Source organism: Engystomops pustulosus, chromosome 1 (assembly GCF_040894005.1).
Source record: "Engystomops pustulosus chromosome 1, aEngPut4.maternal, whole genome shotgun sequence".
Classification (NCBI taxonomy): Eukaryota; Metazoa; Chordata; class Amphibia; order Anura; family Leptodactylidae; genus Engystomops; species Engystomops pustulosus.
In genome coordinates this window covers 214,455,296-214,470,199 of record NC_092411.1, presented here as the reverse complement: position 1 = coordinate 214,470,199, position 14,904 = coordinate 214,455,296, and the positions used below count along the sequence as shown (strand labels likewise).

At 40.7% G+C, this 14,904-nt stretch overlaps 1 protein-coding gene across 1 annotated transcript in view; it reads left to right on the top strand.

The window, feature by feature from the left end:
* The window catches only part of ANXA5 (annexin A5), a 37,171-nt gene extending 24,070 nt beyond the window's left edge, over nt 1–13,101 (top strand). Inside the window, exons 10-13 of the mRNA XM_072119343.1 lie at nt 1,679–1,774; nt 2,189–2,247; nt 9,677–9,799; nt 12,203–13,101. Of these exons, the coding sequence (XP_071975444.1) occupies nt 1,679–1,774; nt 2,189–2,247; nt 9,677–9,799; nt 12,203–12,265 (341 nt within the window). The 3' untranslated portion in view covers nt 12,266–13,101. The remainder of the gene's footprint in view (nt 1–1,678; nt 1,775–2,188; nt 2,248–9,676; nt 9,800–12,202) is intronic.
* Nucleotides 13,102–14,904: the final 1,803 nt, after the last annotated feature.

Here is a 14,904-nt window from a genome sequence, read left to right as displayed (position 1 = left end):
TGCCACGGATAAGTTGTATCCCCTGAAGAAAGGACATATCGCATAAGTCCTTGGCCATACAGTTGGCACTCTTTGAGGACGTATGAAAACCTCCTTGGCAGGGAAATGGTTAAAGCAATAAAAATGTGTTCATACTGTTAAAATGGATGATTATCATATATATTGCTGAGTCTATGTCCGCTAAAGGAATCTGTACCATCGCGTTTACAATCACCAAATTTTGCACAGCTGCTAAAAGGGGTATTCTCACCTGAGCAAAGACATTTCATTTAACTTATGTACTATATACATACACTTCTTCGATTGGATGTTGTTAAAATATATGTACCTGTGTGACAAAGAAATTTCCATAAATGTAGTAATTTTGTTCCTCAGAAACAAGATTCTAGTCCTCGGTTACGACCACCACTGCTTCTGGGATTTCACAAAAAGAAATGTACCGTATATGGCAAATAAATTAAATGTGATTGCCCAAGTGAGAATACCCCTTTAAGTGACAGACTGGGGGGTAGTGAGAGTGAGAGTTGGGTGGGGGGGGGGGGAAGAGTGAGATATATAAAATATTTTTTCGTTAACTGATTCTATTTTGTTATAGCTAAGAGCAGTTATTTACTATCCTGGGCAACGCCAGGATCCACCGCTAGTGTATAAATAATATATAAAATTTCTATTTGTAGGTTACTACTACTGTTTTCCTAAATTTTGTGTCCATGGCTGCAATTCGATACAATTGTTTTTTTTGTTTTATTTTTCTATATCATCTAAATTCTTAAAATATCCAATGCATACTATGCTGCAGACATTTCCTATGTCGGGCACCACCTAGTCTGGACTTGGTTAAGGGTGAGACTGAGGTTGTGTACAATGTATTTGAGCCAGAAGTTGGTGTTTAGAGCCAGAAATGAACGTTTTAACTACCCAATGCCTTCACTCTATGTATGACATTTTTCCAGTAGTTGGAAAGTCTTGGTAGTTTTTCAGATGAAAAGAATTAAAATATCTTCAGCATGAGTCTTCTGTACTACAAACTTTTCCATGTGGCTAGGATTATATAAATGTAACTGTTCTGCAAAAGTGTCTGGTCATTTCCTTTTCATTTATTAGTAAGACAATTCTAGTTTAGAGGGTAATTATTTAATCACTTTCTTAAACTATATGAAATAAAAACCTGAAATATAAATGAAATCTAAAACTTTTTCTTACATACACCGTTGGTTTGTGAGAGAGGGACTTTAAGTATTTAATGGTTTATGATGGAAATACCTCTATAAAGGTGTGTTTTCTATGTCTGAAGCTACCGTAATTGAGGGTTTTGGAATAATATTGTATATAATATTCTGACATTCCATTTTCCTGCTGCTGTCTAACGGATGGAGAGGGAACATTACTGTAAGCATTCCCCCTCCATCATGACCACTTCAATAGCCGTGGATGGCACAAACAGTCCAGAGTCCTGCTGCTGGTGGGTTGGGTGACCTAAATCATGGTGGCTTTACAAAAGTTTTACAAAGGTACCGGTAAGTACTATAGGGGTCTTGGACTTATGTACAGTTTTGTGATGGTGGCCTCGTTCACCCAGAGTTGCATCCATAGCAATAAATGAGTGCTTTAAAAAAAATTGTTCATATTTGGAATTGGCAATAGACATAATTTTAATATGCTTTCATTGTTTTTCTAGTGTTTGATAAGTACATGACCATCTCTGGATATCAGATTGAAGAGAGCATTGGCCGGGAGACATCTGGCAACCTTCAAAACCTGCTTCTTGCCGTAGGTGAGGTTTTTTTTTTTTTTGAGCTGGAAAAAAATCCAAATATGGGGAAATTAACAAGAACATTATTGCGCAGTTTTCTTAATGGCTTTGTATTTACGAATTTTACTGTGAGCTCCAAATGACACCTTCTATTTATTATTTGGGTCGGTACGATCACGATGATACCGAACTCAGGTTTTAATTCAATCATTTTTCATACTTCAGTGTATGGTAGTGTACAGTGTAGGGTGTAATGAGCATTTTCTTTTGTGGGACAAGCTGAATTTTTTTTTTGGGACATTATGATCTTTTGATATGTTGCCAATAAGTGGGTTCTGAGGTTTGCTTACCCTCTTCCTGCATTTATTTTATAATCAAGCTCATTTTCTTCATAATCAAGGTGAAGATACATACTCTTCTCTGTTTTCTTTACAGTGAAGAGTGTTCGAAGTGTTCCTGGATACCTGGCAGAAACTCTGTATAATGCAATGAAGGTAAATTCACTTAAACTAGACAATGTTACTTTGCATTGTTGCTGACCCTGAATTTTAAACACAGAGATGGTGATCTGTTTTCAAGATAACCAGACACCAACATTTATTTATCAAGCCTCACACTCCAGAATTATATAGTGAAATGTTCTGGCTTCTGCAGTTGCACATTGCTTTTTAAAAAAAAAAAATGTTTTAAAAAATGCATAAAGCCTCCCCCCGCCCCTTTTCCTTAACCAATAAAGCAGCAGTCTGACATTACTTAGGTGGGGGAGCCCATAGTTTTTGGGCTTTCAACGATACCAGCCTGTAGCCGCTACAGTGCTTGGTCAGATGAGGAGGTTGGGTGCTGGATTGTACGTGGCTTTTTCCGACATTCCTCATGATGGTAGATGACTAGGCACAGGTAAGAGAATTAGTGTTGTCTAAGCCTTTTTTCCTTTTTTATTAGCCCTCGCCTTAGCAATAGTGCCATCTAATAAACTGCACCCATTTCCAAGGTAAAATTCTAAATAACAAACTTTATTTATAAAATTTAGTATATTAAAATAACTCCACAAAACAACCTGGTTAACCATTTTAGAAAAAAAATCTATCTATTAAAGACAAAAAAGGCCCTTTCGTTAAATTGGAATGTTTTAGAGGTTCATGAAATTCATTAATAGTGTAGATAAACACATTCAGGATTTCTTATGCTTTATGAAGCAAAACTACATTTATCCCAATCAACCCCTCTAACATAATAATATAGGAATGATCAGTACAACACTGCAGGATGGTTTCTGCAAAAATAAATCCCTATATGATCTTTCAACACACAGTATCTTATCTTATTTTGTTCCTTACGGTTTCAAATATCTTTAGGCTGTACTGACAACGTTTTAAATTAGTCTTCCATGTAATTTTGTGGGTGACCAGCACTCCTCCTTTGTGACTTTCTCTATATTTTTGCTCCCTTTTTGTGGCGTGAGCATGCAGCATGATATTCGCATATATTTTTTATGATGGGAACGGCACATTAAAAACTCAAATCACATCTAAAATGAGTCTGGTGGATGCAGGGGCCAACCAAGTCTGGGAGATATTGTCCACTCTTCAGCGATTCTGGGAGTTGTGCTCTATGTTTGTGAGTTTCCCAGGGATCCTGGGGAGTCGGCAAGTATGTATATACTTGCCGCAGATAAAACTGTTCTTGGTTATGACCATTAAAGTTTTTCCTCAAAAAATATATAGTGCAAGTCTGACTTTATAATGATGTTTACCATTGTCAGAGCGATGCCCATTTTCTTTCCATAGTTATGGCATTTTCTGTTCTGTAGCTACTTGTCAGAAATCCATGAAATGTGCAGAGAATAACCTCTACTAGTCTCTGCTCCCACTGGATTTGCTGCTAAATTACTTTATGAGAAAAGAAGTAAATTCACTGAAAACTGCATACATGTAGAATGCAGCGCATAGTAGTGTGTGAGCACAAAAGGTTTACTGCTCTGTGTTGTGTAGAAAGTGTCCAAAGAGCAGATGGTGAGGGAGGGTTGATGCCAGGGGCGGACTGGGAATTTAAAATGGCCCTGGAAAAAAACTGTAAAAGCGGCCCCATTTTATGGGCGGAGTCAAGACAAGTGGGTGTGGTCAGACAATATGGGTGGGGTCATAACCGACAAATTGTTGGTATATATAGAATAACACATTTAATCCTGCCTACTTTATACAAAATAAAACTACTAAAATACGTTTTCCCATATACAAGCTAACTATCTATAATCCTGTCCCCTATGTACAAGAATAGAACTACCGTACTATAATACTGCCCACTATGTACAGGAATAGAACTACTATAATACTGCCCCTATGTACAGGAATAGAACTACTATAATACTGCCCCTATGTACAAGAATATAACTACTATAATACTGCCCACTATGTACAGGAATAGAACTACTATAATACTGCCCCTATGTACAAGAATATAACTACTATAATACTGCCCCCTATGTACAGGAATATAACTACTATAATACTGCTCCCTATGTACAAGAATATAACTACTATAATACCGCCCCCTATGTACAAGAATATAACTACTATAATACTGCCCCCTATGTACAAGAATAGAACTACTATAATACTGCCCCCAATGTACAAGAATAGAACTACTATAATACTGCCCCCTATGTACAAGAATAGAACTACTATAATACTGCCCCCTATGTACAAGAATAGAACTACTATAATACTGCCCCCTATGTACAAGAATAGAACTACTATAATACTGCCCCCTATGTACAAGAATAGAACTACTATAATTCTGCCCCCTATGTACAAGAATAGAACTACTATAATACTGCCCCCTATGTACAAGAATAGAACTACTATAATACTGCCCCTATGTACAAGAATAGAACTACTATAATACTGCCCCCTATGTACAAGAATATAACTACTATAATACTGCCTCCTATGTACAAGAATATAACTACTATAATACTGCCCGCTATGTACAAGAATATAATTACTATAATACTGCCCCCTATGTACAAGAATATAACTACTATAATACTGCCTCCTATGTACAAGAATATAACTACTATAATACTGCCCCCTATGTACAAGAATATAACTACTATAATTCTGCCCCCTATGTACAAGAATAGAACTACTATAATTCTGCCCCCTATGTACAAGAATAGAACTACTATAATACTGCCCCCTATGTACAAGAATAGAACTACTATAATACTGCCCCCTATGTACAAGAATAGAACTACTATAATACTGCCCCCTATGTACAAGAATAGAACTACTATAATACTGCCCCCTATGTACAAGAATAGAACTACTATAATACTGCCCCCTATGTACAAGAATAGAACTACTATAATACTGCCCCCTATGTACAAGAATATAACTACTATAATACTGCCCCCTATGTACAGGAATATAACTACTATAATACTGCCCCCTATGTACAAGAATATAACTACTATAATACTGCCCCCTATGTATAAGTATATAACTACTATAATACTGCCCCCTATGTACAAGAATATAACTACTATAATACTGCCCCCTATGTACAAGAATAGAACTACTATAATACTGCCCCCTATGTACAAGAATAGAACTACTATAATACTGCCCCCTATGTACAAGAATATAACTACTATAATACTGCCCCCTATGTACAGGAATATAACTACTATAATACTGCCCCCTATGTACAAGAATATAATACTGCCCCCTATGTATAAGTATATAACTACTATAATACTGCCCCCTATGTATAAGTATATAACTACTATAATACTGCCCCCTATGTACAAGAATAGAACTACTATAATACTGCCCCCTATGTACAAGAATAGAACTACTATAATACTGCCCCCTATGTACAAGAATATAATTGCAAAAAAAATGCCTCCTATGTACATGAGCAGTTTACATAGAGGGGATGGCAGCAGTCCTGTGTAAGAAAACAAAGGTGGTCAGGCTGCAGCAGGCCATCGTAAAATATGGACCTATGGGGTGCAGCAGACCTGTGTAATTTATCCACATGGCTGCTGCACCCCATGGCAGCATATTATATGCAGGAATGCTGCGCCAGGCCTCCATATCTTTCCTTCCACAGGACTTCTGTTTCTACCTCGTGTAAAGCAGAAAGTGTCACACTTTGTACAGGATTGTCAGAAGTGACATTTAGCTACTCACAGGTGATGATCATCTCCATCAGGTATAAAAGTGCACTGATTCTCCAGGCCATCACTTGTCGATAAAGAATTCATGCTCACGTTTAGTTGCTTCCTTGCAGCTCCTCTGTGAGCCTAAAGACACTACAGTCACTTACACTATAGTGTCACCTGAATAACACTGTGCTCCTAAGTAATATAATATATACCCCTCACACCACAACTGACCACACTGTACCCCACATATATCATATATATCCCTCACACCACAACTGACCACACTGTACCCCACATATATCATATATACCCCTCACACCACAACTGTACACACTGTGTCCCCACATATATTATATACCCCTCACACCACAACTGTACACACTGTGTCCCCACATATATCATATATACCCCTCACACCACAACTGACCACACTGTACCCCACATATATCATATATACCCCTCACACCACAAATGACCACACTGTGCCCCCACATATATCATATATACCCCTAACATCACAACTGACCACACATATATCATATATACCCCTCACACCACAACGGAACACACTGTGCCCCCACATATATCATATATACCCCTCACACCACAACTGACCACACTGTGCCCCCACATATATCATATGTACCCCTCACACCACAACTGACCACACTGTGCCCCCACATATATCATACATACCCCTCACACAACAACTGACCACACTGTGTCCCTACACATATCATATATACCCCTCACACCACAACTGACCACACTCTGCCCCACATATATCATATATACCCCTCACACCACAACTGACCACACTGTGCCCCCACATATATTATATACCCCTCACACCACCACTTACAACACTGTGCCCCACATATATCATATACACTCCTCACACCACAACTGCCCACACTGTGCCCCCACATATATCATATATACCCCTCACACCACAACTGACCACACTGTGCCCCCACATATATCATACATACCCCTCACACCACAACTGACCACACTGTCCTCCCACATATATCATATATACCACTCACACCACAACTGACCACACTGTGCCCAAATATATATCATATGTACCCCTCACACCACAACTGACCACACTGTGCCCAAATATATATCATATATACCCCTCACACCACAACTGACCACACTGTGCCCAAATATATATCATATGTACCCCTCACACCACAACTGACCACACTGTGCCCCCACATATATCATATATACCCCTCACACCACAACTGACCACACTGTCCCCCCACATATATCATATATACCACTCACACCACAACTGACCACACTGTGCCCAAATATATATCATATATACCACTCACACCACAACTGACCACACTGTGCCCAAATATATATCATATGTACCCCTCACACCACAACTGACCACACTGTGCCCAAATATATATCATATATACCCCTCACACCACAACTGACCACACTGTGCCCTAGGATAAATTATGTGTGTACTAAAATAATAATATTTACATTGCCACTTATAATTTACTATAAAACATACAGCTCCCCACTACATTAGAATAACTACAAATATATACTGTGAATACAGAAGTATATTCTGTTATATTTCCAAGACCTGTTACAATGTGCCTATCAAAATATAATAACGGTTATTCTCGGTGTTGAACCCAGTAATGCAAGTGATCAAAGGCCGTACAGATTTCAAAAAGGTAGCAAAGAAAACATCAGCTCATCCCGCAAAAATTCACATCTTTACACAGTCCCGTACACCCAGAGGTCGCACTAAGATATTTCTAGAAGGGTAATAATACTCCTCTTACTATTTTTGAGGAGTATATTTGGCCGGGGAGGAGTATGAAATTTTCAGTAATACAAGTATATAACTCATAATCATGTGTCAGTATCTTCTGTGTTTAAATTGAGGCAGTTGTAGTGATGTTACATTATGCATTGCCCAGACTGGAGCTGACGCCACCAACCCCCCCCAACCAGACTGCGACTGCAGCCACCGAAACCTCCCACCACCAACCTGTGGCTGCAGCCACCGAAACCTCCCGCACCAAACTGTGGCTAACGCCACTGACACCAAACACCAAGACTGCAGCCGACGCCGCCGAACCCCAGTGGCCAGACTGCTGCTGATACTGCACATCCATGATGGTTGCTTTGTAAAAAGCTTTTTTATTTTTTAAAGAAATTTTATTTCTTTTTTTTTTTGTGTGTGTGTGTGGGGGGGGGCGTTTTTTTCATTATTTTATTAATTGATTTTGCATCTTTGTCTTTTTTTGCCACCTGTGCACCCGCCAGACATGCAGCCCCACGTAAAACACACACCTCATGCCACCTGAGCACCCGCCAGACATGCAGCCCCACATAACACACACCTCATGCCACCTGAGCACCCGCCAGACATGCAGCCCCTCATAACACACACCTCATGCCACCTGAGCACCCACCAGACATGCAGCTCCTCGTAACACACACCTCATGCCACCTGAGCACCCACCAGACATGCAGCTCCTCGTAACACACACCTCATGCCACCTGAGCACCCGCCAGACATGCAGCCCCACGTAACACACACCTCATGCCACCTGAGCACCCGCACAGACATGCAGCCCCTCGTAACACACACCTCATGCCACCTGAGCACCCGCCAGACATGCAGCCCCACGTAACACACACCTCATGCCACCTGAGCACCCGCACAGACATGCAGCCCCTCATAACACACACCTCATGCCACCTGAGCACCCGCACAGACATGCAGCCCCTCATAACACACACCTCATGCCACCTGAGCACCCGCCAGACATGCAGCCCCTCATAACACACACCTCATGCCACCTGAGCACCCGCCAGACATGCAGCCCCACGTAACACACACCTCATGCCACCTGAGCACCCGCACAGACATGCAGCCCCATGTAAGATACAGGTGTTCCCTGACCTTACTACAGCCATCCTATCTCCTCCTTTGAAGCCCCCTCACCTCCATGCACATGTTTGCACACAGTCCCTCTACCAGTTCTTCTTGCAGGCAGCCATTACAGCTCCACTTCCTGCACTGTGAGGAGACTGTGTATAAAGTCACGCCCCTTTCCCGGAGGCTCCGCCCCCTCCCGTGACATCACTGCTGCACGGAGCAGATCCAGTAGGATGTAGTGTGAGCTGAGCGGTGCCGGCCTGCGCGCTGTTCACCTTACCTGTGCGCTCTGGACCCTCAGCTCACAGGCATCGGCGCTTCACTGCCTCTGCTTGTTACTAGTACCCGCATCAATTATAGGATGTGGGTACTATTGATTAAAGTTGTAGGAAGTCCGAGGAGGGGGAGAGGAGACCGGCCCCAGACAGAGGAGATCGGCCCTGTCCAGCCAGAAACCGACCGGCCCACCGGGAGAATTCCCGGTGAGTACAATGGCCAGTCCGCCCCTGGTTGATGCAGAGGAGTATATAACATAGCTTGAAGTGCAGAGTGAGAGAACTGTCACATGAACTCCCACTCCACCATCCAGAGTGAGAAGGGAGCAGCAGCCCTTTCTCTTTCTGAAAATATCCTGTATACAACTCTGTAGATTCGGAGATAGAAAGCAAAGGCAGGGGAGACGGCTACTGCGGGAATAAAGATAATAGGCAAAGTTGTTCTACATTTCGAGCATAATAAACAACCTCCCCTTCTATTAAAAGCTTGTATTTTCCATCTTTACCTGTGACAATATTCATTTCTGTCCCTGTTTCCCTCCATGTAGGGAGCTGGCACTGATGACTCCACCTTGATCAGAGTTATGGTTTCCAGGAGTGAAATGGACTTGCTTGACATTAGAAAGGAGTACCGTAAAAATTTTGGCAAATCTCTTCACCAGGCAATTAAGGTAAAATATTTGTATTTCACTATATTATTTCTTTTTCTAAATTATTTGAAAATGTTTTGAAATGATTTTATGCAATATAGTTTTTTTGCTGCTACAAAGTGCAATATTAAAAAGATTTTTTTTATAGGTTAGGTCCTCAATATCTGAATGTAGGGGGGGGAGGGAGGCGGTTGAAACCACTCAATTGGAATCTTTTCTACCGGCTCTATTCTCTTTGTTGATATTGGTGTTGAAGTCGGGTCACTTGATCTGTCGGGTCTCAATCTGAAATTAGCGACTTGTATATATCCCGAGTTAGAAACTTAATCCCTGTATACTTTATCTACCAACTTAATCCCTGTATCTACTTTATCTTCTGTAGCCCCTATCCCCTGATGACGCTGGTGCCCCAGCGAAATATGTCAGGTGGCTCGTGTTTGCACAAATATCATAATTTTTCAAAGTCATTCACCATACAGGTTCAGTAATTATTTAATTTTATTGTACCGGATGTTTACGGACGTGGCAATACCATATTTGTGCTGTTTGTGTGGACATTTTTACATTTTTACATTTTGTGTTTGGGAGATTTATACTATATGGGGCATTTAGGGGACTTTTATTTTGTATTCTAACATTTTTATATTAAACTTTTTTTTTTTTTTTTACCCTTTTTTGTTCCCCTCCGGGACTTGAACAAGTGATCATTTGATACATCACTTAATGCATAGGCAGACAGCTGCACTGCTGGGTCTAACCAAGCAGGCAGTCATGTGAGGCAGCCCTAGGGCAGCCGTGGAGACAATCGGCACCCCCATACCTGGCGCAATGGGGGGAAGGGGTGAACCACTGCGGGGAGGGGTGGGCATGGTCATGTGTGACCATGGCGTCTAAAGAGTTAAACAGCCGCTCATGCAATGGTTTGTTGGCACAAACTGGAGCTAACCATGACGTTCCCAATGCCATGGTGACGTAAAGGGTTAATACATGGGGACAATGGTTCTTATGTAGTTTATCTATGTGGTACCGCTTAGCAATAAGCATTGTGCAGCAACTGTTCAATCAAAGTTATGATGCAGCTGAGCCCCAACTGCACTAATATGATTGCTGCCGTGTTAATGTACACATTTTTTTTTGCTGAGGCTAGCAAGGGTATGAGTGCAACATGTGGGTCATTTCACCATTGCTCACTTTCCCATGCTCCCTGACAGCCTGTGGGGATGCAGAATCCTATGAGGAGCCTTAGGGGAAACTACACATGAACATCAATAATTTTACATCACTACCAGCACTTGGCCAGTGCAAGATGCTCCCTCAGACAGCAGTCATCCAGGAATAAATCAAGCACAGGGTGAATAAGACATAAAACCTAACTTTTAATATCGCAACATTAAAACATTTACCAAACCAGAGAAATGGTTCAACAATAGATAATACAAAAGAACTCCCCCTGGAAGGGTATATGCATAGGAACCCAGCCACTCTATATGTAGAATAAGATAGAATTTTCTAATTTTTTTTCTCTAACCAATACATGGGGAGTCACTAGGCACGGGAAGCAGGCCGGTAAAGCAGACGGAGGGGTCCAGAAGGTCAGGAATAAGTCCCTAGTGCTGCACTATCCTATCCTGTCTTTTAATGGGGGGCATCATCATCCTCCTCCCTTGGTCAATCTTTCATGACTTCTAATCCCCTGATGACAGATCCTTTTCCAGGACCCAGAAATGCGTCAGAATTCTAACCGGGCTTACTAGGGTCTCCTTACAGACTAGGGGCCATTCTTGGACTGCCCTTTTTAAGGGCGGGAGCTAATTGTGGGTACAGGGTGAGAAGGACATAGGGATTACTAGGTGCAGTGTTGTGACTTGTTCCAGATCTTCAGGACCCCTGCGTCTGCTTCCCCGCCCTGCTTCCTGTGCTTCTCAATCTTGTTCTACATATAGAGTGGTTAGGTGCCTATGCATATACCATTCCTGGGAATTCTTTTTTGATGGCCTATTTCTCTGGTTTGGTAAATGTTGTTTTAATGTTGTGATATTAAAAGTTAGGCTTTTTTTGTCTTCATCCTGTGCTTAATTTATATTTGGTGAAAATACACTTGCCCGTGACACTTCTCTGGTGAGTTTATTGTATAAAGACGCATTTTATAAGTTACAGTAGTGTTTTGATCCTGCAGGAAAAACCATTGATATGGCGATTTTGTCTCGTATGTAAGGAATATAGTGATATACAGGGAAAAAAGGTGTATGTTATAAAACCTGCCTTTTTCTCCCCATTAATTGTTAAAAAAATAAGCTGCACTTCAACTACAAGTCACTTGTGCGATATGCCACCAGTGAACATAATCCAGTTTCTGTTCTGTGACTTTATGTGATCCATTGCAGATGGAATATGTGTCTTATAATTATTCTGCCTTTCTTGCAGGGTGACACATCTGGAGACTACAGGAATACCATCCTCCTCCTATGTGGTGGAGATGATGAGTAATGTTCCGCTTCTCAAGAAGGCAACCCTGCATATTGCCTAAACATTAAAATATAACAGTCATTATATCTAACAGCTAAGTGTATTGTTAATAGTTATATTTCCCCATTACAACCGCAGTAGGCTGCTGCTGGTGTGGTTTGGAATATAGATACAAAGAAGTGTATGTATTTCTGCTTTGTTAGGGCCCATTCACATGATTGTAATGGGGACAGATATGCGGTTGCACCTTTTGCGGCCACATATCAGTCCCCATTGATGCCTATGGTGAGCACACATTGTCTCATTGCACGTGACCGTACACAGCCAAAATGCCCTATATTTCGCTGTGTTACAGTTATGGCAGCTCACCTCTATGGAGAGGGGAGGGGTGAGTAGCGCTCATCCCTCCTACTCTCCAGCACATGGCTGTATGTTGGCCTGGGCGAACATGCGTTGTGTGAATGTACCCTTAAACTGGCCTTAGTTGTTGTCAATATTTGTAGACCTTTTTTTCTGGTGCAAATATAAATAATGTCCATAGTCCAGGAAGACTCATATTTATATCTGATATTCCAATTCTTTCAATAAATTTGTATTGGAGCCAGTAGCTGCGATTTCCAGTCAGATGGGACCTTTCCATTTCACATGTCCGATATGTATTTCACTGAATTAAAATGTGTTCTGTGCATTTTTTTTTTAAAACTAGTAGCTCACTCTTCATTCACTGCTTTTCACAGTATTAGATCATGTACATTGTAGTAGATGTTGCATCAACTTGAGCCCTGGCCTAATTGGAACATGGAATAATATATACATGTATTTTTTCCATTTATAAGAAATAAACCTTGTAAAGTCAAGATGCATTTGTGTGTGATTGATATTGTAGACTTATATCTGTAAAGTCTAGTTATTCACCAGTAAATTCCTTTATATAGTTATCCCAATCACATTCAATTTACTTTTCATTCTTTATCATTTTAATTGAAAAACTTGTTCAAAACCATACAAATATCAACAACAAAAATGATAAACTTGCTTTAAAGGGGTTTTCCCATGAACTGAAATTAGACCCTATCCACTGGATAGGGCCTAACTTGCTGATCAGTGGTGGTCTCAGTGCTGAGACCCCCACAGATCATGAAAACGAGGGGTCTTCCCTCTAATGGAGCAGATGGCCACGCATGACCGTTCTGCTCTATTAATCTCTGTGTGTGAACACAGCCTCTAGATGCACATAGAGAAATCACAGCTCACTGTTGCCTGCTGCTGATTGGACAGTATGAGAGAAAATTAGCATAACATATGCCCCCTCCTCCAGCCCTAGCTCCTCCTCTCTGACAGAACACAAATTATAATAGTCTCCACAACCGTGGGGGCTAAAAAGAAAATTCAAAGTGCCCCTGAATCTGTAGGAGCCCTCTACATGTCTGAAGTGGTGAAAGGTCATTTTAAGAAAATCTGTCTGGAATACAGAGAAATCTTCATTGTTATTTATATACAAATGAGTATTTTGGTGCACCTTAGGTGTAGCCATGAGATCCATTGCACACTCTCCTACCGGTTTAATCGGAAAGCTCTCTCGACTTTGTACAGTGTCCCGCATGCTCTGTGAAAGTGGCCAGGGCCAATGTGCAAATAGATGCATTTGCATATAAATAAAAATTACTATTAACATATAGACCACAGATTTTCTCAAGAAGTCTTTAATTAACCAGACTAAATGTTGATTTTATATGTGACTCAGGATTTTGTTAAAGCTTTGCCCCTTCCCATTAATTGACATGCCCTTTTCCATTGATTTGTCTAAAATACTAAATATATGAATATAGAAGCTTTGCAATCTCCCCCCATACTTTGTTGCAATCCGGAAGCATGTTGATGCATGTTTTAATTTAAAGGAAACCTACCACTTAGAATGGCAGGGGTAAGCTGTAAGTACCGAGCACCAGCTCAGGGTGAGCTGGTGCCGGCGCCGAAGCCCCTTCTGCTCTAAAGTTTAAAAAGTGTTAAAACCGCGATACCGCGGTTTATAACACTAACTAAAGTAAGTACCGGCACCAGCTCACCCTGAGCTGGTGCTCGGTACTTACAGCTTACCCCTACCATTCTAAGTGGTAGGTTTCCTTTAACTACAAATGCCTTGTACTTTTTGAATGATTTTTATTTGCAGTAGATGGCGATATTGAATCAAATTCTAGAGCTTGTGGCTAATGGTGGGAAAAACATCATATATAACTTGGCATAGTTTGAGGTTGGCAGAATTATGATACAATATGGCTCTTTAAAAGTCATTTGAATAACCTGATTCATGTTATTCAGTGTGTCAGAAATACAGAGCACCTAATATTTCACGGAAAAAAGAAAAATATGTAGATTTCTCACTCTTATAACCTAATGCACATTTTGTTTTTCAAGTGTGTTCTTGACGCACTGAAGATTAGAAATGGAAGTGCATGACTAACTTAGAACATTTTTCAGAAAACTATTTTACAAATAACCTACTATGTATATCTTCTATATCTATTCATATTGTCCAATGCTTTTCGAAATCCATGTTCCATAATAAAAACATACAAGGAATGTTTTAAACATTGACCCTAACAGAGGTCCCAAGTACGTTTAGCTTATATGGAAGAGATTGAAGGAAATTTGCTAAGCAA